This window comes from Penicillium canescens, assembly GCF_028828765.1.
Source record: "Penicillium canescens strain IBT 15451 chromosome Unknown utg000005l_segment0_segment0, whole genome shotgun sequence".
Taxonomy (NCBI): Eukaryota; Fungi; Ascomycota; class Eurotiomycetes; order Eurotiales; family Aspergillaceae; genus Penicillium; species Penicillium canescens.
In genome coordinates this window covers 2,026,997-2,048,546 of record NW_026703967.1, presented here as the reverse complement: position 1 = coordinate 2,048,546, position 21,550 = coordinate 2,026,997, and the positions used below count along the sequence as shown (strand labels likewise).

General features: G+C 51.5%; 12 protein-coding genes across 12 annotated transcripts; 7 read left to right on the top strand and 5 right to left on the bottom strand.

Annotated features, from left to right (window-relative positions):
* Positions 1–188: 188 nt before the first annotated feature.
* Positions 189–1,893, bottom strand: N7446_008366 (SUR7/PalI family protein). Its single transcript, XM_058517111.1, has 4 exons — positions 1,690–1,893; positions 1,342–1,639; positions 1,097–1,279; positions 189–1,038 (listed from the first exon to the last, which is right to left on the bottom strand). The coding sequence occupies exons 1-4, from the start codon at positions 1,700–1,702 to the stop codon at positions 774–776; spliced, it is 759 nt and encodes a 252-aa protein (XP_058370757.1). The 5' UTR covers positions 1,703–1,893; the 3' UTR covers positions 189–773.
* A 62-nt stretch (positions 1,894–1,955) lies between these two features.
* Positions 1,956–3,381, top strand: N7446_008365 (uncharacterized protein). The gene is made up of 4 exons (XM_058517110.1): positions 1,956–2,245; positions 2,339–2,523; positions 2,576–2,881; positions 2,945–3,381. Exons 2-4 carry the CDS (start codon positions 2,353–2,355, stop codon positions 3,323–3,325), a joined length of 858 nt encoding a protein of 285 aa, XP_058370756.1. The 5' UTR covers positions 1,956–2,245; positions 2,339–2,352; the 3' UTR covers positions 3,326–3,381.
* Positions 3,382–3,693: 312 nt separating this feature from the next.
* N7446_008364 (tRNA methyltransferase RSM22) lies at positions 3,694–6,153 on the top strand (the record flags this gene model as incomplete). The annotated part of the gene is made up of 1 exon (XM_058517109.1): positions 3,694–6,153. One exon carries the CDS (start codon positions 3,694–3,696, stop codon positions 6,151–6,153), a length of 2,460 nt encoding a protein of 819 aa, XP_058370755.1.
* A 610-nt stretch (positions 6,154–6,763) lies between these two features.
* On the bottom strand, positions 6,764–7,348 carry N7446_008363 (DASH complex subunit SPC19; the record flags this gene model as incomplete). The annotated part of the gene is made up of 2 exons (XM_058517108.1): positions 6,764–7,153; positions 7,217–7,348. 2 exons carry the CDS (start codon positions 7,346–7,348, stop codon positions 6,764–6,766), a joined length of 522 nt encoding a protein of 173 aa, XP_058370754.1.
* Positions 7,349–7,481: 133 nt separating this feature from the next.
* N7446_008362 (F1F0 ATP synthase subunit i) lies at positions 7,482–8,311 on the top strand. The gene is made up of 4 exons (XM_058517107.1): positions 7,482–7,589; positions 7,671–7,700; positions 7,823–7,873; positions 7,998–8,311. Exons 1-4 carry the CDS (start codon positions 7,553–7,555, stop codon positions 8,060–8,062), a joined length of 183 nt encoding a protein of 60 aa, XP_058370753.1. The 5' UTR covers positions 7,482–7,552; the 3' UTR covers positions 8,063–8,311.
* Positions 8,312–8,738: 427 nt separating this feature from the next.
* Positions 8,739–9,328, top strand: N7446_008361 (mitochondrial 37S ribosomal protein uS14m; the record flags this gene model as incomplete). Its single annotated transcript, XM_058517106.1, has 3 exons — positions 8,739–8,857; positions 8,986–9,157; positions 9,266–9,328. 3 exons carry the CDS (start codon positions 8,739–8,741, stop codon positions 9,326–9,328), a joined length of 354 nt encoding a protein of 117 aa, XP_058370752.1.
* A 688-nt stretch (positions 9,329–10,016) lies between these two features.
* N7446_008360 (uncharacterized protein) lies at positions 10,017–11,658 on the top strand (the record flags this gene model as incomplete). The annotated part of the gene is made up of 4 exons (XM_058517105.1): positions 10,017–10,087; positions 10,157–10,272; positions 10,349–10,903; positions 10,964–11,658. 4 exons carry the CDS (start codon positions 10,017–10,019, stop codon positions 11,656–11,658), a joined length of 1,437 nt encoding a protein of 478 aa, XP_058370751.1.
* A 467-nt stretch (positions 11,659–12,125) lies between these two features.
* Positions 12,126–12,546, bottom strand: N7446_008359 (uncharacterized protein; the record flags this gene model as incomplete). The annotated part of the gene is made up of 2 exons (XM_058517104.1): positions 12,126–12,382; positions 12,441–12,546. The coding sequence occupies 2 exons, from the start codon at positions 12,544–12,546 to the stop codon at positions 12,126–12,128; spliced, it is 363 nt and encodes a 120-aa protein (XP_058370750.1).
* Positions 12,547–12,839: 293 nt separating this feature from the next.
* Positions 12,840–14,418, top strand: N7446_008358 (allantoinase alX; the record flags this gene model as incomplete). The annotated part of the gene is made up of 2 exons (XM_058517103.1): positions 12,840–13,337; positions 13,390–14,418. 2 exons carry the CDS (start codon positions 12,840–12,842, stop codon positions 14,416–14,418), a joined length of 1,527 nt encoding a protein of 508 aa, XP_058370749.1.
* Positions 14,419–14,684: 266 nt separating this feature from the next.
* N7446_008357 (uncharacterized protein) lies at positions 14,685–15,741 on the bottom strand (the record flags this gene model as incomplete). The annotated part of the gene is made up of 2 exons (XM_058517102.1): positions 14,685–15,368; positions 15,478–15,741. The coding sequence occupies 2 exons, from the start codon at positions 15,739–15,741 to the stop codon at positions 14,685–14,687; spliced, it is 948 nt and encodes a 315-aa protein (XP_058370748.1).
* Positions 15,742–15,897: 156 nt separating this feature from the next.
* N7446_008356 (tubulin-binding prefolding complex subunit PAC10) lies at positions 15,898–16,841 on the top strand (the record flags this gene model as incomplete). The annotated part of the gene is made up of 4 exons (XM_058517101.1): positions 15,898–15,917; positions 16,050–16,290; positions 16,416–16,649; positions 16,746–16,841. 4 exons carry the CDS (start codon positions 15,898–15,900, stop codon positions 16,839–16,841), a joined length of 591 nt encoding a protein of 196 aa, XP_058370747.1.
* Positions 16,842–17,316: 475 nt separating this feature from the next.
* atg26 (uncharacterized protein) lies at positions 17,317–21,481 on the bottom strand (the record flags this gene model as incomplete). The annotated part of the gene is made up of 3 exons (XM_058517100.1): positions 17,317–17,580; positions 17,639–20,140; positions 20,195–21,481. The coding sequence occupies 3 exons, from the start codon at positions 21,479–21,481 to the stop codon at positions 17,317–17,319; spliced, it is 4,053 nt and encodes a 1,350-aa protein (XP_058370746.1).
* Positions 21,482–21,550: the final 69 nt, after the last annotated feature.

Below are 21,550 nucleotides of genomic sequence, written 5' to 3'. Positions count from 1 at the left end.
AGACTTGGATTTCGTTTATGGTGTGATGATGCATGCATGACTGATAGAGGCTGTCTTTTTTTATTTTTGTCTTTTATACTGCAGTTATCATCATGGAGTCTTTTCCTTTCCTACTTTTCAGATTCAGATCTATAGAACTCAATTGGATGTGACCAATAGAGAATGGCTTTTCCATGTACCTGTTCTGTATTCTCACGGTTACTATCTCTCTGCTAGTTCCTCTTTTGTTTCCAACAAAAGGCATCTATATATCTATGTCAGCTGTCTAAAAATCAAGATTTTACTTCCAGTGATTTTAAGGCAATAGATTATATTACAACAACTATTAAGTATCGTCGCAACGAAAGACACAAATCCAAAATGATCTTCAAAATCGGAGAATCGTTGAACCATGTGATTCATCCATAAATCATCAAAAACTCGCGTTGTTTTAACGTGCACCAAACCAAAATGAGTACTGCGCAGTAAATGCCCACAGCCATCTGGTGGCCCCGGAATTAAGTTCAGCAAGGATCGTAAGGTTTTCGTAACAGCATCAAGTGAGTGTGGGTGCTTCAATCCTGGAAGGTCAAATCAAATCAAAGCATAGTAAGAGGTCTCGTCTCCTGGAGAAAGCATGAACTTCCAAAGGGGATATCAACCAGGAGGATATAAAGTCGTATATGGAAGGCCCGGAGGTCGACTGGTATCGACGATGTTGCCTGGTTCTCCGGTTTTGTTATCTTGTCGAGATTGAGATGAGAAACGCGGGACCGGATAACTTATGCTATCCATTAAGCGTAGGAGTTGTTCTCCCGCTCCTTCTTCTGGCTTCTCACACTGTTAGAGCGCTGTGAGGAGAAGAACCCACGGCGGCGTTCCTTGCGTCCGCTGTATCCAGAGTTGTCTTTCCGGCCGACGGCACCGCCGAGGCAGTACATCAGACATGAGAGGAACAGGCAAGCGGTAGCAGTCCACATGAAGGAGAAGGCCTTAACGCCCAGCTGGGAGTTTTGACCATTGCGATTAAAGGCGTCGCGGCCCTGAACAAAGACAGCACTGGTGAGTATAATTAGCTATCTGGTCCTGAATTGATATCAATCGAAGTGGAACATACGTCATGAGGCAGGTGGTGATGCCCTGGAAAGTCAGAGCGAGCCAGGCCAGGAAACCAGAGAGGTAGCTGGCGATACGGGTACACATAGATAGCAAACCAGTGAAGAGCGAACACACGGCGAAGAACAGACCGATAATGATGAATGGGAACATGAAACGCGACGTCAAGAAGTAGTGGTTCGTTCTATAGACATGGTTAGCACATGTCGATGTATATATACAACATAGAACCTCGAAAGAACCTACCCGATGAACTCAGGGGGAATATTAACGGTGGTATCAAAAGTGCGGTGGCTTGGGGGGTCAAATGGGTAGTCGGGGTGCGATTTGCCGCAGTCATTCCTGCCATTGTTGGTCACTCCGCAGACGTTCCAGAAGGTCCATCGCGAAATGCTTGGGGCCCCAGGGATGTTCCCAGTGTCGGCCTGCAGGAAGTAGATCTCGTTCAGTGGGGTGCTATTGCGAGCACCCCCCAGCAGTGTGAGAAAGATCAGCAAAATGGAGCCTGCCATGAAGAACAGGCCCAAAAAGCCCAATGATACTCCTATAGTAGGTCAGATTTTGATACTTCGATAATCAGGGGGAGCGGCTTACTGCTCAAGATCATTGCGTTTGGTCCCTGCGGGGTAAACCAGTGCAGGTAGGTATTTACTGTTAGGTAGTGAAGTATAAGAGGTTGGATATCTCCAAAGGAATGGTTTGGGGGATGAGTTCAAGGAATGTTGGAGAGAAGAGAGGTAAAATTTGAGGTGGAAAATGGACCAGCTGTATAAGAGCCGGGGTATCCGAGGCCCCTCTGATATAATGCGCATCATCAGGTCTCTTTCTCTATCAAAATTGAGCACATCGATGATCATAACGTCATGCTTGCGCCAGATCGGCTAACTGTTCGTGGGTTAGCCCACACTCTATTGGCTACACTAAGCCTAATGGGGCTTAGCTTGGGCGGTCAATGACGAAGTGAAGCACGAAACAACGTTGCAGCTCCTATCGACGCGGTGAGCCCAACAGTGACGTGGATCATCGAACGTTTCTGCCTATCCAAGTTTTCTGCCCTTACCGAACCTTGCGACTGAGCCCTATCATGGCGACTTGGGCTTACCCCCCACTGCCGGCAGAGCAGATCAACCATGAGGCGGACACTACACTGGTACGTTCTATACCCTTACAGATAGCAGCTCCATAGCTCCATTGGTGACGGTGGAGCCCTCCCCAATATAATATGCCAACCCATATATCTTAGGCCCGAGAGCTAGAATGGCTCCTGCAGTCCATGCAGGATTCACTTGCCTCACTGAAGGAAGGTCTGCAAGAATGCGCAGTCCTGCTAGCCCCCAGGAACCAGGCTCGACCTTGGTGCTATCGTCGCTCCGGTCGGAAAACGTCAAAGGCTTCGTGACTAGAGTCGGCACCAAGATCGTGAAAGGGGTACGTATGCCGTATCCGACCGGCGATCGGGAAGATGGCTTACCTGTTCTAGGATATTCAACTTCGTCTTGCATCGCTGCCGCCTACACGCGGTGCCCCCAGTACCCGTCTGAACCTTTCCCAGGCACCTGGTGCACCAGAACTGGTTCTGCCGCAGCTGGTCTCGGTTCGTGATCTTGTGGCGCAGAGTTTGGATATCGTCGATGTGAGCACGTGGACGGGTGACCCTCTCAATGCGGGTTTCATCTTTAGCCAGCTGCATCTCTTGCTTGAGACTATTAGTGAGGCAAGGCAGATGCTGAAGGGGGAGGGGGATGATACGCGAGGGAAGTGGTGGGAGGCCAGCGCGACTGAAAATGTATGTTCAGTCTATGAGACAATCCCTGGGGTCCCCTTTACTGATGTTGATGCTCCGTTCTAGATGTTTGATCCTCCGCTTCCACCGCACTTATCATTCCATCTTTCTATTACCGATTCCGCTCTTGTTCTTCTTCTTCGGACATTGGAGTCCACCGCTCTCAATCACGCGCCCACTGCATTCGCGTCGGATATCTCACTGACAGGGTTCTCCTTGCGAGATCGGATATTCGGATCACGGGCACCAACACATGACGAGGCGGGTGTCTCGTTCCAATGGCAGGGTGAGGAAGTACGCGTTAAGGAGAAGGTCCGGGTTGAAAGCCAGGATCCTAGTCTTATGGCGGTCATGGCGAAATTGTCGGCCCTTGAGCATGAAGTGATGCGGTGCGTAGGTGCACTGCGAGTGCTCATGGGCAATGAAGATACAGAAAGTGAAACATAGTGCTTTTTGATACCCCTACATTTGAAATATAAAATGCCTTCAATTCAAGTCCATGAATTGATTTTGAGCATGAATAGAGATGCTAGATACTATGGGACTATGATAACCTTTACTCATACACATCTTGACCAGTTCGCCATGAAATAATCCGATAATTCCTAGCCTTTCAAAACCTGATCTATACGGGACCATCTTGGAATGGCAGGCCAGCCAATCAGGAGCCCGCAGTTTGTGATAGGCGCATAGGTGTCTTGGCATCAATTTTCTGGGTTCCAGGGCTCTTATATTTTTTCTGCCACCTCAACCTACTCCTATTGAGACATCTCGAATAGCTCATGCTGTCATTATTTTCAGCATAAGGAGCTATAATGTCACAATCGCGCGAGTTACTGCGCACATTTGCGCGCCCTTCTGGGTCGCGACAGCTCCGCGGAGCTGCCTGCAGGGTAAACCCAACCCAACAGCGCGCCTTTACACGAAAAGCCTCACCCCTGGTCAGCTCTAGCAGCCTTGTACGCCGATTGAACACCGAGTATGCGGCAACACGGCGCCAGCCTCAGCGGGGGTTTGTGTCTGCGCCGGCGGCGTCAGACTTGCCTCAATCCAGCAAAACGGACCAACAGACGGCTGCGGACGATATCAACGCTTTGATTGAGAAGATTGGTGAAAATGAGGTTCAGATGGTGGAGATACTGGAAGAGTTGGAACTTATGGGGGAAGAAGATGAGGTGAACGAGCTCGTTGAGTTGATCACCCAGCGAGATGAACATACTCCAGAATCCTGGGTGCATCTCGTCAAGCAGCGGTTTGGAGAGGAATTGCCGGAAGGGTTGTTGAATGATGCCGAGCTTCAGATCTATGCCCGACTTTATGGAGAACCTATCTTCCGCCAGGAAGAGCCAATGCTTGAGGAGGTTGAGGAGGAAGGTGACGAGGATCCCAGTCTGCTGCGTGAGACTAGCGAAGGTGACTGGGAGGAGGTTGAATACAAGGAAAATCATACCGCTGAGGATGATGTACCCGTTGTTTATGACATGGATGTTCCCCCAGAGGAGGAAGAAACCATTGCCATGAGGCGGACGAGGGAAGTTGCAGAGCAACTGGGTGGCGAGATTATGCTCGAGAAATTTGAGAATGAGGCAGTTCCCGACACAGCTCCTAGAATGCACCCGAACACCCTCGCGGGCAAATCTGGGACGGATCCCAGCACTATCCATCTGCCCAAGAATACTCTGACCGGTCCCATCTCAATCATTTTGTCGGAGTTCTCCAACAAACATATCGCTGAAACTGCACGCAATCTGTTTGGAGGACCGGGGTTGCCTCATTCGACTACGACAGCACCTCCCCGTGCTCAACTACCGCAGCTTCCCATTCCTCTGCATGCTTCGCAAAGGCAGATGGGAGAAATGGAGGCCAATGCGTACCTGGCAGCCTTGTACCCTGGAATCTACGCATCGACTCTCAGCGTCATGATTGAGATCCGCAAGCGCATGGGATCCGACTGGATCCGTCGTCTGATCTCACAAGAGGACGGACCAAATGTCCTCGATGCCAGCGGTGGTGGTGCCGGTATCCTAGCCTGGAGAGATATCATCCGCGCAGAATACGAGCTCATGGTTCCCGACCACCCTGAGGGTTTGCCTATCCCATACGGGCGATCGACCGTGTTAACAGGCTCGGTAGCCCTACAGATGCGTGCATCCGCCATGCTCGACAACACCACCTTCCTCCCGCGTCTGCCCGACTACGTCCATGTTCGCGAGAAGCCCACATTTGATGACTCGCGTAAAGCTCCCAAGCGCAAGCAGTACGATGTCATCATCGCACCCCATTCTCTCCTCGGCCTGGAAGAAGAATATGAGCGCAAGCAGCACGTTGAAAACCTATGGGCCCTCCTCAACCCCAACGGCGGTATCCTTATTCTCCTCGAGAAAGGCCGACAAAAGGGCTTCGAGGCCATCGCCGGAGCACGAGAAATGCTCCTGAAGCGCCATATTGCCAGCCCAGGTTCAACAGAATACGACAACTTCCTCGATGACCCCGATGAAAGCCCAGTAATCCAAAAAGAACCCGGCATGATCATCGCCCCCTGCACCAACCACTCCACCTGCCCAATGCACAATTCCGCAGGCGCAACCAAAGGCCGCAGAGACTACTGCCACTTCGAGCAACGGTACATCCGCCCCCCATTCCTGCAACGTATAATGGGCGCCAAGGACCGCAACCACGAAGACCTCAAATTCAGTTACATCGCCGTCCAGCGCGGCGTCGACCTTCGCCAAACCCAAGGCATAAAACAAGGCGCTGCAGCCACAGACGCTGCTTTCGAGGGCTTCGAAGATGAGACCTCCGACATCCCCGATAAACTCGCCTTCCACCCCCTCGCTCTCCCTCGCGCCGTCTACCCACCCATGAAACGCCGCGGCCATGTCATCTTCGATCTGTGCACGCCAGCTGGCAATATCGAGCGCTGGACTGTCCCCCGCTCTTATAGTCGCCAGGCTTACCGCGACGCTCGCAAGTCGAATTGGGGTGACTTGTGGGCTTTAGGCGCGAAGACTCGTATCCCGCGGAACTTGAAGCTGGGCGAGAAACACGGCGAGGGAAAGAAGGAGCGCTTGGCTCGTCGGGCGGCGAATAAGATGCGTGATGATGAGGATGGCGAGTTTGAGAATGAGTATGAGGATGAGGAAGATGATTATGATTACGAGGAGGAGATTTCTGATACTCCTGTGAGGAAGAGGGGGCAGCGCATTCCTAGTTGGAAGAAGCATAATGACAAGAAGAAGCTGAGGCAGGCTGAGAGTAAGATGTCTGCTGAATAGTTGGATTGGTCTTTTCCCGTCTTGGAAGTGATTAGATTGCTGATTTTTTTTTTTTTTTTTTTTTTGCATTATTTGGATGGCGCTTTTTTTACCCGGGGATCTATTGTATAATATTCGCTGCGGCGGTGGCATTTGGCATTGGGAGGGGATGGATCTTGTACACTATAGTCGCATTCTCGCCTTTCTACAGATGTAAATATAGCATCTTCACTCCGAAATTTGGAAATTGATTCGAATGTACATAGACTCACGTATTTAGGGCTGTAGCCTTCCAGCCCTTCGTTCCCGTCGTGCCCTAATCCTCGTACAGCTTTTTGAGAATCCACATAGTAGAAGTGTAGCCTGGAAGGCCTTGGAATCTGTCGCCGGTGAGGCATGTACTAACCCCGTCCAGCGAAATGCCTGCCTGTCTGCAACAGGCTTGTCTTCGAATGCTCGGGTAAAAGGGCATAATGCCTGGGCAAAACAGCCGCTGCTCTTCCAAAGTCGCCTTGGGTATTTCTCATGACAGCATCGGCGGTGAATCCGTGCCTGGTCGAGCCCTTAGTAGCTGCATAAACATGCAGCGTTTTCATAGATAGTCGTGATCTGATCCAGTAGTAGTTCCCATTCACTGCGCAGCCATACTCTTCCTCAACTGCCTCTGCTTCTGTGTACTCTGCAGCTCCAATCGATCAACCGCAAACTTGAGCCGCTCTTTCTTCTGCTGGAGGCGTCTCAGCTCGGCCGCTTTGGCTGCGTTATTCGACCCAGACCCCGCCATGCAACCCCGCAGTGCATTGGTTTGGGTTTGGCGACTTGCTGATGATCGACTCTCAGGATTGGAGGAGAGACGGCCCTCTTGCAGGTCGCATTTTGCCTTGAGGCCTTGTTCGCGGCGCGCGAGCTTTTCAACGTGGTTTGTGGATAGTGTGAGCAGGTGGGCTATGCTGGGGGTGATTTCATCGAGGAGAGATTGCTGTGCTTCGCGTAACGTTGGCTCGGGGAGGAGTTCGAAATGCTATTCCAGTAATCAATGTCAGACTCCTTGATTCTTCTATTTCTGTTGGCGCTTTGAACATACTCGAGTTGTTTGGAGGACTTTACATAGTCGTGGAAAGTCGTTCACACCCGAATCAAGGGTGGTAATAGAGTTGTCCAAGATATGAAGAGAGGACTGTAACGATGAAACGCACGAAGATAGTGAAGCAGCCATGGTGTGTGAATTGCAGAGTTACAGAAGTTGATTGTTTACAATGGTCGGGATAGATCGGGCGGTAAAAGCGGCATGTCACCGCCTTTAAGGCGGCGTGATCTCGGGACCGGGCAAACCTCCAAACCTCACTTCTCCTCTTCCGTCCTCTTGCCATTCCATCTTCCCGAACACCGAATTCATTTCGCATTCGATTTACCTGCCACAATGTCTCTCCTCGGAAAGAAGTTCCCCGGCGCTCTGGGTATGTGCTTTTTGGACCCCGGATACGCCCCGTGGGAGGATTATACATGGACCAACGACTGACGCATCTGTTCAACTACAGCCAAGCCTTTGACTCCCTTCTTCGCTGCCGGTACGCCTAAATACTATATCCCATATTGCCCTGATATTCCGGACCCGAATTGATTGCAAATTCGCTATTTTACACATCCGGGACGCTTGATCGAACTTCAATCTAACGAATCCCCCGTCTAGGCCTCATTGTTCTCTACGGCGTCAACTCTCTCCAGAACACTCTGTCCAACAGTGAGTCCCACCCGCGCAGCTATACATAAAAGTCATCGCCGAGTTTCGCACATACAACAACATACGCGAATCCAACTCCGATGGTCGTCCCGGGCACGTCTAACTAACCGTCAAATCCGCACAGCCGCCGAGTTCAAGAACGACCCCCGCAACCCCAACGCTAAGCCCGCTGGCAAGGCTGATCACTAAATTCGGTCGACAATGAATGGGCTTTGAGATCCCGCTTCCTTGTGTGAAAGAGGAGCGGGCGGAAACCGTCGCGATGTGTGTGCGGGCGGAGATGGTCTAGGTCATCACGGACCGGCTTGCATTTACTGTGATTCCTCTGCGGGCAGTTTGCCCCTTTCCGAGCATATAGATCATACCCTCGATGGGGGGTGACTTGGATCAATTCACAAGCTGTACCAGTACCATTCCGGCAAGGATTGCCTCTTTTTTCGTACTGTTCTTCTGCTGGCATAATTATCCACGTACTGAAATAGGCGGGCTATTGTGACCCGAGTATTCCGGTCATGGGCAACGTAGCGCTACCGATATTGTAGAGCTTCTATACGTCACATACGCAGCGCAGTATTGTCAAACGCAGGGTTAATCTACAAAGCCTACCAATCTGTGCGACCGTAGAAAAATCCCTACATCACCCTCCATATCCCAACAGCATTTAAATTCCAACGATAACAAAACTATCAACCAAAGTATAAGAAACGTAGTGCTTGAAAGGCACCACCAGTGAAATCCTGCATCAACGGCGCTAAACCAAATCGGGCATCCAGTTTTCGCTCCAACTCCGCCTCGCCGAAAGCCAACCGCTTCCCGACTTTCAATCTCAATCTCGACACATCCAACCAAAAAAGCAACCGCCAAAATGACCAAGATGGCAGGGCTCTTCCGGCCCAAGAAGCTCGATCTCTCTGGCTTCACGAATACCCGCCTGATCCGCGACCACAACAAGCGCATGGCCTTTGAGCAGACCGAGCCCGAACGGTATGAAATGAACCCCGTCGCTGCCCGCAGGCAGACCAGCTGGACCGGCGATGTATACGCATTGCTGTAAAGTTTGGCGTTGAATTGAGATTCATTTGCTGACTTTTTCTTTTCGCTGCGCGCAATAGCCAAGCTCTCCGCTACATGATCCGCAATACTTCCCTCCCTGGCCGAGTCCGCGCTCAGGCTCAGCTTCAATTGTCTCAGATGCACGCCTACACTCGTCCTACGCAGATTAAGAACCGCTGTGTAGAGTCTGGTACTGCTCGCAGTGTTTTCCGCGATTTCAGAATCAACAGAGTGAGTGGATTGAATGACTGGCCATTGTATTACGATTGCGATTGCGATTGCGATTGCCTCGGGGTTTTGATGATTCCATTGCTGACATGTTGATCTTCCGATCTATAGTACCAATTCCGTATGCAGGCTCTTGCTGGTGAACTCCCTGGTGTCAAGAAGGCGTCTTGGTAAATCATTAAGGTGTGTTGTCGCCGGTTTCTCTGGGGCATGGAGATCTCCGGTCGAGTGGGTTGCGCGGCGTTTATCTCTCGCTTCAATTGGGTTGAAGCTTGTACAGTATGCAAATATGATCTTGTTTATGATGCTATTCACATTTTCGATTGAATACTTGGTCATGTCACTCGTCTTGCGTTGCTCCTGCCGTTGAGGCAATGGCCGTTTTCTGTCGCCTTGCTGGTATTGTTTGCTCGTAATGAGTGAGGCTTTCTTTGACGATTCTCTCCGTATTTTTTGCGTATTGCGTCGTTTGCTTTTCCCCTGCAGCCCCTTGTGGTATCTCCAGGTAGCAAAAGCAAGCCGGGACTCATTCTGATTTCATACTTCGTGTCTCAAAGCTTCCAAAGCGTCGCTCACAAGAGAATTCTCTCTTCGGAAGCTCTTCTTCTCGGTATTGCATCGTGCTTCTCTTTCCCTGTTGGAAAGCTCAGTCTCAACTGAGGATCGTATCGTCGTCGTCTCGTCGTTGAGTTACCTTGCCCGTATCACTGCCCTCATCTTTCACCTCTCACCTTTCCTTCTTCTTTCCTGCCATCCTCCCATCTTTCCTTTCGCTTTCTTTCATAACCAAGACCACTTCAGTCTTGACTTCAGCACTTCGTATCCTCATCGGATCAATCCTCGATTGATACCACCAGCAACGATGTCAACCAACATCCCTGAATCTAGTCTGCCTCCTCGCCCTGTTTTTGGCAACACCCTGGAGAGCCTCGGGTGAGACCCCGTCCTGTCTCTGATGAAACCTCATATTCCCCCATGCTAACACAAGATCAACCGGCGCAGCTACTTCGTCAATCAGACTGGCCGCATTCGCAAGATCAGCAACCCTGAGGAAGGCTTCATCTTTGACAAGTCCAAGGATGAGCGCATCGCAAAGCTGGAAGCGCATGCACTTCAACGTGAGTACCCTCACCCGTATCCATGTTGGGATACACCATTCGAGGTAAACAGCAACTGACAAAACCACAACCACAGAGGCCGTTCGCCGTCTGGTCTTTTTCGATCTGGCTGCCATGGGCATAGAAACCATGACCATTCCTGTAGATGCCGACGTCGAGGGCGGACCACGCACGAAAGTCCTTGTGACCAAGAACCTGGAAATTGCCAAGCGCATTGTCGTCGTGTGCGGCGACGAAACCGAAGACATGGGGATTTTCTCATACCTCGACACTCTCGAGGAAGGTCTCTTCTTCGGCACCATCCTACGCCTGGTAATGTGTCTGACCCAGGGCAGCCTTCTCGGAGACATGGCTCTTGTCGTCTTGAACCCTGCTCAACGCTTCTGGAATCCCCAGACAGAGCTTGCTGAGTCCCTCGAGACTTTCCGGCTGCGTGACGCACCCTCTCTGATCAGTCCTGTTCGTGACCCCACTCGTCGCAATGAAATCCCCGGAAACCGCACTCCGTACGAGCACACGGAGTATGTCTTTGAGCACATCCTCATGCCTCTGATGCGTGGAAACACCCAGATCGATGTCTTGGGCATCGCGGAGGGCGGCTTTGCCATGTACAAGTTCCTGAAAGACAACTGTGAGTGCATTCTCCGAAACAGACCTTAGGGCTTCACATACTAACCCATCCTCTCAATAGGGACGTTCTGGCGTACGTTCATCTCGAACATGACCCTCGTCGATCCCCGTCAAATCTTCGACCCTGCCACCATTCCGGACCTGCGCTTCCCAAACTCATTCGCGTCGTTCATGCGAGACCGTTGCCGCGGCTGGGTCCGATCCGACCTTCCTCTGGGCTCGCACGAGATTGGCATCGGGGCCCGGGGCTGCAACTGCTATGCAGCCGGTGAGACCATGCACATAAACGCCATGCTGCCGCGTAGTCTGGACAAAGTCCTGATGTGGATGAAGCTGATGCACGCCAACCCAACCATGAAGGAGGTCCCCTGCCTCGTCGAAGGCGAAGCTTACATGCTCGAACGAGCCGATCGCAATGGACCACCAGCTGACCATGACTGGGCCAGCTCATACGTGCTGTGCAATCTGCTCCGCCTGAGTTGGTGCGGTCCTCGGGATAAATTAGAGCGCAAATACCTGTGGGAGCTGTCGCTGTTCGGCCATGCGCCCAATGATGCGTATGTGGTTACGCCCGAAAACCACATCAACGCAACAATGGGCCGGGTCTATGGGTTTCTGGAGGCGTTGGAGGCGTTGGAGGCGGCCGGTGATGGCGCGCACAGCGTGGATGAGGAAGGTGGTGTCGCCGCTGAGAAGAGTGCGTGTGACGACGACGGCGAGGTCGTCGCGGTGGGGGAGGTTGATGCTGCGCTGTGAGGCTGTCACAGCAACCCCTCTGATGGCCTAGATCTCTACTTTACGCTGCACATTTCATTCATGTGGCCATCAGAGGGGTTATGGCTACTCATGCAGGCCATTACGGGGTGCATGCCTCGTTAACGGGGTGGCCTCTGGTATACGAGACTGAGCCGAAACCAAGGCGGAAATAAGAGAAACCCCAGAAAAAGGGAAAGGGGCCTAATGAATTCAAACCCTTATTTTTCTCAAAATATCTGTCTATTGTAGAGCTGTAGTAGACGTTGTAGTAGAGATGCAACCAGAGTAAACGCAAAGAAGAGAAAGGCCAAACCGGAAGGTCACATTCAGCAGTTGGACCACTCACAGACTCACCTCATCCCTGAAGAATCCCTGATTCCCTCAACATGCCAACCCCGCAAAATTCCCAGTTCTCCTCTTCAACCTCTTCATTTCATCCGGAAAATGAAACAGATATGGCGACCACTTTACTCGATGAGAACTCCAGAGTCCACCTTAGATGAGTGGCGTCTACGCTTGTCGGAGATGAAACGTCTCTCAGCCGACAGAGGTGGTTTCCATCGAGTAAGAAGCAAAAGCCGACAGTTTTGATCGAGTAAAGGGCTGATAACGCGGATCCGACGGCCATTGATAAGCGCAGGAACTGCCCGCATTGCATCGGAGGTGCCCGATGCAAATTTTCGCTGCATCCGCCGCTCGCCCAACCACGTCGGTTGTGGTGGCGCTGTTCCATGGGTGCAACATGCAAATTCAGTACCCCTGGCCTGTCAAAGTATACATACAGGCATATACAGGTACATCTGCAGGGGACGGAATCGAGCGACTCTTATCCATTGAGGAGCCCTGTGCGCATCCTGATCCGGCAAGGTTGAGGGTATTCGTGGTCATGAGCCGCGTTCGAGCCCATTCTGTCCGGCCGTGACCACCCGACGTCGGGATGTTCAATCGATCGAGTAATGGCAACTGAAGGGTGGAGAGAATAGAGGTGGGCCATGCCGATTTTTCGAGGCGGTTGGGTTATTTATATGCAGCAGACCCCTTATCTCTGTCCTGGCTTGCTCCAATACTATCTCGTCGGCTTATCTTCTCCAGCTTTCTTATATACCCCAGACGTCCCTCTATTCCTATTCTGTGACCGCCACGGCTAGAGTATACTGCAAGCAAAAAATCAATCATTCACTATGGCGTCCGCTAACATGCCCTCGATTGCCGTTGTGGCTTCGTCGCGCGCCGTTATCTCCGGCCGTCTGACTGCTGCCACCGTCGTGATCTCACGGACAACCGGCAAGATCACCGCCGTCTTCGATTCCGTGATTCCGGCTTCGGAATTCCCCGCTGATACTCCCTACACCGACTACTCGCCGCATGTGTTGCTGCCCGGTCTGGTTGATGCTCATGTTCACTTGAACGAGCCGGGCCGTACCGAATGGGAGGGCTTCTACACCGGCACCCAGGCTGCTGCCTTTGGCGGTGTCACTACCGTGATTGATATGCCTCTCAATGCTATCCCGCCCACCACTACTGTGCACGGTCTGAAGGAGAAGATTCAGGCTGCTCAGGGTAAATGCTGGGTGGATGTTGGCTTCTATGGTGGTATTATCCCCGGCAATGCCAATGAGCTCAAGGCTCTTGTTCAGGAGGGTGTCCGTGGCTTCAAGGGCTTCCTAATTGACAGTGGTGTAAGTTTTAATACCAAGTCCCTGTGGGGTTTTGTTTGCTAACTATAGACAGGTCGATGAGTTCCCTGCTGTCAGCACGGAAGATATTAAAAAGGCCATGGCCGAGCTGGCTGATGAGCCTACTACCCTCATGTTCCACGCTGAGATGGTGCCCCCTATCACTGCATCCGTGGGTGATGAAGTCCAGAAGTCTGATGCTCCGGCCGCACCAACTGGCCCTCTCGAGGCGTATGCTACTTTCCTCGCCTCGAGACCCTCATCCTTTGAGACCTATGCCATCGAAAGCATTCTGGCCCTGGCTCACCTCGCCCCCAATCTTCCCCTGCACATCGTCCACCTCTCAGCCATGGAAGCCATCCCTCTACTGCGGGAAGCCCGCGCCGCCGGCGTCAAGATCACTGCCGAGACCTGCTTCCACTACCTCTCCCTAGCAGCCGAAGAAGTTCGCGACGGCGACACCCGCCACAAGTGCTGCCCACCCATCCGCTCCAAGCTCAACCAAGACGGTCTCTGGGAAGAACTAGAGAAGCACTCCGGCGACGGCGTCATCAAGACCGTCGTCTCAGACCACTCCCCCTGCACACCAGACCTGAAGCAACTCCCACCCCACGTCCCCGGCCACTGCACCAGCACCACCAAGAAGGACGAGGACAAGGGCGACTTCTTCTCAGCCTGGGGTGGCATCTCCTCCGTCGGCCTGGGCCTGCCGATCCTCTGGACAGACCTCAGCCGCCGCAAGGGCCTGACCTCCTCCCCCGAAGATGAAAACACAAAGAACGCCCTGCAAGACGTCGTCCGTCTCTGCTGCGCCAATACCGCCGCCCAGGTCGGCCTGCAATCGCAGAAGGGTGACCTGGTCGTCGGCTTCGATGCTGATATCTGTGTCTTTGATGATTCGGCCGAGTGGACTGTCGAGCCTTCTACCATGCTCTTCCGTAACAAGTGCTCGCCCTACCAGGGCCGTACGCTGCGCGGTATGGTTCGCGAGACTTGGTTGCGTGGTGAGCGGGTCTTTAGCCGTGAGCAGGGCTTTGACTGTGAAACTCCTCACGGCAAGCTGCTCCTTGAGAAACGGGTTTGAGATATCCCTTCTCTTTATGTCTTCCTTTCTTTCTCTTTTCTTTTTCTCATCTTGCATCTCGACCTCGCGTGGACGAGCCCTAACGAGAACTAACGACCACATAGCATCCGTATTAGATTAATGACTGTTACAGCTTAGGCATAGAATACCAAGAGCATTCAACCTAACCGTTTCTACTGTAGTTATGTGTACATGTATTCCAGATATAAATTAAGCTATTATACAAACTGTGACTTTACACACTGGTTAGCTGGTTAGGCCTCAAATCACTCTGCCACCCCATTCCTCTCCTTCTCCCACTTCTCCCTAACCCTCCTCCTAACACCACCATTAACGCCCTTCCCCCAAATCTCTTCTTTCCCATCACCAACATCAACACTAACCCCTTCCCCTCCCTCTTTCTTTCTCCCTCTACCCTCACCCTCACCTTCACCCTCACCACCATCCTCCCCAACCCTCCCAACAAAAACCTTCCTCTCCCTCAAACCCCTCTCCTTAACCCTCGCCCGCTCAACTTTCCCAGAGTACGCAGCATACAAAAACGCCTCAGCAACCGCAACCGCCAAAGCAGCAAAGAAAGCAAGCAAAACACGCACAGCCTCGGAAATTCCCTGTCTATCCCCACCACCACCACCACCACTCTTACCCCTATGACTCTTACCCGCCGTCCAAGACGCAAACCCAGAATACAAAATATCCGGCGTAGAAAACTTCGTCAGAGCCCAGTACACGCTGAAACCGGTTATAACGACCGAGAGGAAGATGTTTATCACCAGCGATGGCGTGAGCGTGTCTTGATCGCCGGCGCTACTGAATCCGGAGGAGGAGGTCGTGTTGTAGGGATCGTGGTGGTCGGGTGTTTGGTTTGCTGTTGGGTTTAGGAGGCGGTTGTAGGCTATTTGGTCGACTTGGGCTTGAAGGGTTGCTTTTGTGGCTAGGTATTCTGGTGTCTATTTGGTAACGGGCGTTAGTTTTGTTTATATTTGTATTTGATTTGATTGTGCGTATATGTAGATGTAGATGTTGATGTGTAGCTGTCGCGTTACCACATGCACATACCGGCTCAGGCTTCGGCGGCGGCGGCGGTACATAGACCTTCGTGCCGCGCAGGAGGGAATTGAGAATTGATGAGCTGGACGCTGTTGCGTCTTTGTATTCGGACTCCGGGTCCGTTTGGAGATATCTCGATAATCGGATTAGTTGCTCGTGAGCTATCGGACCATTGGTTTCCAGCTTGGCTGGGAGGTTTAGTTGTTCGCGGCGCGAAGCTGGGACTGTGTCTAGCGCGGCGAGAATGCGGTCTGTTGTGACGAGGAGGACCATTCTGGGTATTCAGTACAGTCCAGTCACTGTAGACTGTGGACTGTAGGTTGTAGGGAGGAAGGGAAGGTAGCGGAGATAAGTTAGCAGGCGGAACGAAAGTGGCAGTTAAGCTCCCTCCCCACATCGTCATCTTCTCTTCTTAACATCTTCGCAGCCATGGCGGACTCAAAAAAGAGGTACGGTCAATTAAAATTACAATTCCCCTGTCTACCTTATCCTTTTCTCTCATTGAACGCCTCTCCCCATTATCCCCCACCCTTTTATCTCATCTCATCTCATCTCAATCCCCAAACTAACCCCTCCACCAGCACCGCAACAACACAGACCAACCCGCGCGGAATCCCCGTCGCCCCCTTCATCGACAATGTCAGCGACTACGTCTCCTCCCGCGAGGAGGTCGAGCCTACCCTCCGCTCGTTCCAGGAGATGATCTCCAAGTACCAGTTCATGGAGGTCAACACCCAACGCCGCGCCCAGGGACTGCGCGAGAAGATCCCCGATATCAAGAAGACGCTTGAGATGGTTCGGTTTTTGAAGTTGCGCAAGGAGGTAATTGCCCTGCACCACCTACCACGGAGTAGTGTTGGAGATTAAAGACGAAGGAAAAAATATCATATGGCGAAAATAAAAAGAAGACTCGGAACGGAATGCTGATGTTCGTCTACTATTTCTAGTCAAACCCCGACGCAGACCTCCAGACGAACTTTGAACTCAATGATACCCTCTACGCTCGCGCTTCCATCTCCCCCGCTGATGCGGAGGAGGTTTACCTCTGGCTCGGAGCGAATGTCATGCTTGCGTACCCGCTCGGCGAGGCGGAGACTATGCTGGATGAGAAGCTTACGGCTGCGCAGTCTAGCTTGAAGAACTGCGAGGAGGATCTGGAATTCTTGCGCGAGCAGATTACGGTTCGTATTTCCCCTTTTCACGTATAGATATATCTATGCAGTTGCGAGGTATCTATATATGTATCTGGTCTTGTTACTGACAGCCTCACCCTATAGACATTGGAGGTTGCCACGGCGCGAGTGTACAACTGGGATGTTGTGCAAAGACGCAAAGACAAGGCTGAAGGGAAAGGAGACGATGAAAAGAAATAATAAAAGATTAAGCGCCCTGGTGGCTGGGGGATGATTGGATTTGGTATGAAAATATGAATATGAGTATCAGGAAAATATCAATCTTATAGAATTATTGCCATCTATCCTGTTCTTTGGTAATGTCCATGCGCCCCAACTCAGTCCAGTCCTTTCATCTGGGATTCAATGTCAAATCGGAGGAACGCATCAATCAGAAACATCAAATGTCGTGGATATTAAAGACTCGTAATGGGAGCCTTGATCAAGCCTGGTACCTGGTGATATATAGAAAAGAAGAACGCCTCATGCACAGAATGAAAAAGAAATGCAAGTCATGATTCGTGAACAGGCCAGTAAAGAAAATTAAAACGCAACAGAATCGATGAACCGAAGAAGATATAGAAATAGAAACAGAAACACCAATCACATCGCCCAACACAAGAGGTGCTGACCAACTATCCGACTTCAGCTTCCAAGGTTGCAACACAATATTCGATCATGTTAGGGTTGAAGCAAGGTTATCAGCATCCGAAGCAGCTCGCTCGCGCACCCGCTTCGAGATATCAATGCCAGTCTCATCACCAACAAAAGTCCACTCCTCGATATCATCAATATCATCATCGCCTCCATCAGGTGAGGCCTTTGCAGTGGGGGTAGGAGAGAAGGGGGTAGATGAGATAAGAGACTTCTGTCGAGCCAATGTCTTTGCGTATTCAAGGTCACGGTAGAGGGCCTGGATGGCAGTTGCCACGCCATCTTCCTATAACGAAATTAGTATCAGGAACCTCACACTTGGCTGGAATAGTGGAGCAACTTACACTTCGGATTTGAACGCCCATGTTGCGCGCCTTCACAATCATGCGTTCGCTGTGCGTAGCCTCCCAGAGTGCCCTTGAGAAGACGCTGACATTTAGTTTCTTCATGCAGACTCCAACGCCTAGATCCTCCACTCGGCCACCGAAGAAGAACTGGTCTCCGAAGAATGGCTTGACTATGGTAGGCACGCCGGCTCGGAGACTTGCGCCAGTAGTTCCTGCTCCGCCGTGGTGAGCTGCGGCATCGATTTGAGAGAAGAGCCAATCGTGGGGCGCAGCTTGAATTTGGAAGATTTCTGGTGGGAGAGGAATTTCGGGCTTTGCACTGGCTGGATCGCCTAGTCTATCTGACCAACCCTTTGAGAGGATGCAGCGGACATCGGCTTTTTGGACTGATTCGATGACGGTCCGTGTCAGGGCAGACGGGTCTGAAACGACTATGGATCCGAAGCCGATGTACACGATCTTTTTGCCGTCTGCTCTGGCTCGTTGGATGAAGTTCAACAGGTCAGCTGGTGGGGTCCAGTCTGAGCCTTCATTCAGGAACCAGTATCCTGTAATGCGAATCCAATCCGGGTAATCGAGAGGAGGGACCACCACGGAAGGCGAGTAGTTGTAAAGGAATGGGACTTTGTTCTGCTGCATCTTGTCTAGCGTGGTAGCCTTCAGTCCCAACTCTCTGTTCCGCCAGCGGTTGACTTGGCCTGCGATGGCTTTCCAGAAGATGGTGTCGAACATGACGTATGTAATGTAGTTGTATGCTCCGCCCATTCGGTTTTCTGGCACCGCAAATGCATGCGGGTACGCCCTGGTCCTCGTCCACGGCATGGTGAAGCCCCGGAAGTAGGGGATTCGAAGAGCCTCTGCAATGTGGACTCCGGCCATGGCGCTTGGCGATTCAATCAAGAGATCACTGCCTTGGCAGCTTCTCCATGCTGATGATAAAAGATCATCAATCCACCCTCTAAACTTGAGTGAAGCCTCTCTGAGGAAGGAGTATGTGAACATTCCGTTCTCAACGCAAATGCGCATCAGCTCGGCAGGATCACCGTCAACAGGTGCGAAGTCGATCCCATGTTTTCTGATCCATGGTTCAAATTCAGCGTGTGTTGCAATCTTCGGCTTGTGTCCCTCTGCGAGTAGTCCTTTGCAAAGTGCAATGTACGGCTGCACATCACCTCGAGAGCCAATGGTCAGGCAAGTGATTCGGAGGGGTTCGGCGGGTTTGAAATTTATTATAGAGGCGCGAGGGTCATCAAAGAACGGGTGTATCTCGGATGAGTCTTCATTTAGCGTAGGACGTGTGTCATGCTCCTCGGGGCTGTCCAATCTGGCTTCCTGGAGCATGCGGTGTTCAGCCTTGGCCGCCTCAACTTCGTCCCTTTCCTCTTCTGCAAGCAAGCCAGACTCCACCAGGTATTTCACAGACTCAAGGTTTTGATGTAATGTGACTGCGCAGTCATCTCGTGCTTCTGAAGCGTTGAACTCAAAGAAAAGCTCTTCATGCCCACGGATGATGACGACGAGTCCTTGATATCCGAAACGGAAGCCTTTTTCCTTTTCAACATTCTCAATGTCTTTGAATGGTAAAATCATCTTAGTCCGGGTCCCGGGAATCAGACTGCGGAAACAAAGCTTTCTCTGACTGATGTAGATCTTGCCGTAAAGCGGGAGCACACGATGCAAGTAGGCATAGTATGTCGCCTGCAATCTTTCAGTTGGCGGAAGAGCAAAGTGGGCACGGAATCGATCCCCATGATTGAGTCCACCTTCGCCTTCATCCTCTGCATCAACGCTTTGGCCTTGTAATGGCCCTTCCCGCTCACCGTAATGTTTCTGGCTACCGGTCCACATACCAGAAACCTTTTCAATGTAACCCATTGACTCTGTTGCCAACAAGGTGCTCATCTGTCTCGAGCGGTTTTTCACGTAGTCTGCAAATCCAGCTGCGCGTTGGAAAGGATAAGCGCCCGCCTTGACGAGGTCGTTAAGATGAGCAACTGAGCCGAGGCTAGATGCCTGCATTACATCGGACTGATCAAGAGCATCACTCTTGTCAATAGCCCGACCGGCTCGGTCCAAGTCCAGTTGCGCAGAAGCAGAGCGAGTTGTCTCGTCGGAGCGTCGGATAGTCTCTCCAACATCTGACGAGCGTCTTCGCATTGCGCGCATAGTAGGTGAGTGGAAAACATCACTTCGGTTCAGTATTTGACTGGCAGATTCGGCCGTGTCTGTCATAGACTGTACAATGGGAGAAGATGCTGTCCCATGTTCGGCAAACGAATCCGCTGATTGGTTTTCATGTCCATCACTTGAGCCTCTCTTCAAGGGTGAAGTATCTGGTCTTTGACCTGCGACTCGACTGCCGGTCTGCCTTCTCTGGCTCATTTGATTTGACTCTTGATTTTTGGGTGACCCTTCCACTGCATTCATACTCGTCGCATTCACCAGACTCTTGATGTAGTTGAATGCATCCTGGCCCGAGTCGAAGAACGAAAAGAAGTACTATACTGGATCAGCAATGAACGAACTCATTCCATTAATTGACCCACGACATACCTCATCAATTGCATATGTTTCGCCGCTATCCACAACTCGAATCTTAAATGTGTCGGCAAAGTCCGCCATTGGACTCTCCTCCAGATCAATGATATTCTCAATCGGGAAGGAGACTTTGACGCTGTCTCCTTCATTGTGCGTCCGAAAGATGACTTTCTGGATAGCTTTCACCCATTCCTTCGCACTGGTGGAACTATCTGCCCTAAACAGATATGTTCCCTGGTCTGTGGTGACTTGAAAGTCTTTGACATCGCTGTCTTTGTCGCCGTCTTTGCGTTCTGCAAGAGACGCTTCGATCCCATATCGAAGATCCACATGTCCGCTGGGGAAGTAAAGATTCGAAGGATCTGGGTAGTATGAAAGAACATCGCCCTTCAGAGCAAACCAATAGCGATTATACTTGGGGTTCTTGCGACCGCGCTTGGCCAGATACCCGGACTTGATCGCCACATTCGATTTCTTTGGAAGATAGGCATAGAAACAGATATGACCTTCAGTCACATACATGTAGCCTTGTAAAAGCATGCTCTGAAGGAGTGAGCAAGCATATTCGACTAAAACCTTTTCAGGTTGTGCAAACCCAAACATCTCCATCAGCCGTGTAGAAAGAGCTGACGCAGACGAGTGCGACTCTTCCATAGTTTCGCCGAGGTTGGAAGAGTTGGATTGTGAGTGCGGTCCGGTTGAGGAATCAAAGTGGGTTTGTGCTTCTACCATGCGACTCAAAACGGGGGCTGCTCTCGGCGTGGCACTGCGAGTTCGTCTCGGGGTAGGAGCCATAAGTATCGAGCTCGGGGACGACTCGGCGTCGTCTTTCGAGTCCAACAGTGGTGGCCGTTGTGGAAATTTATTGTCAGTCAATGCTCTCCGATGGCGACGGCCTCTTTCTTCTGTTCCGAATAGTATTGATTCAGAGGGTTCAATCGGTGGGTGAGGGGCTGACGGTGGTGCAGGAGATGTCGCCGGCGCGCGAGATGATGTTGGTACCGCCGATGATGTCGTCGGCGCCCGCGATGACACTTTCTCTTTAGAAATCCTCAACTTCTCATCCACATCCTCCTCCGCATCACTATCGCTTGATTCATCAAACCGAGTATGAAAGTCCGACTTAGATCCAACAGCGGCAATCATGGAGAAAAGCGACTGTTGCATATAGTGCACATTTCCATCCCGTGTTCCCATCCCCCGCGGCGGAGCTGTGAAATCAAACTGTGCATCATCTCCATCCTTGAATCTCTCTGGTATACGGTCTGAAAATGGACGACGGCTCGACGAAGTCGGTTTCATACTTGCGCTCATCTGCCGGTCTGCCCGGCGTCTGGTATCGTCTCTTAATGGTCTCATCTTTATTGATAT

Coding starts and splice junctions, on each gene's coding strand:
- N7446_008366 (XM_058517111.1), bottom strand. Junction 1,280..1,341: donor ATTCCCCCTGAGTTCATCGG/GTAGGTTCTTTC, acceptor CCATGTCTATAG/AACGAACCACTACTTCTTGA. Junction 1,039..1,096: donor ATCACCACCTGCCTCATGAC/GTATGTTCCACT, acceptor TATACTCACCAG/TGCTGTCTTTGTTCAGGGCC.
- N7446_008362 (XM_058517107.1), top strand. CDS start 7,553: ATGTCTCTCCTCGGAAAGAAGTTCCCCGGCGCTCTGG. Junction 7,701..7,822: donor GACTCCCTTCTTCGCTGCCG/GTACGCCTAAAT, acceptor TCCCCCGTCTAG/GCCTCATTGTTCTCTACGGC. Junction 7,874..7,997: donor CCAGAACACTCTGTCCAACA/GTGAGTCCCACC, acceptor AAATCCGCACAG/CCGCCGAGTTCAAGAACGAC.
- N7446_008365 (XM_058517110.1), top strand. CDS start 2,353: ATGGCTCCTGCAGTCCATGCAGGATTCACTTGCCTCACTGAAGGAAGG. Junction 2,524..2,575: donor GCACCAAGATCGTGAAAGGG/GTACGTATGCCG, acceptor TACCTGTTCTAG/GATATTCAACTTCGTCTTGC. Junction 2,882..2,944: donor AGGCCAGCGCGACTGAAAAT/GTATGTTCAGTC, acceptor GCTCCGTTCTAG/ATGTTTGATCCTCCGCTTCC.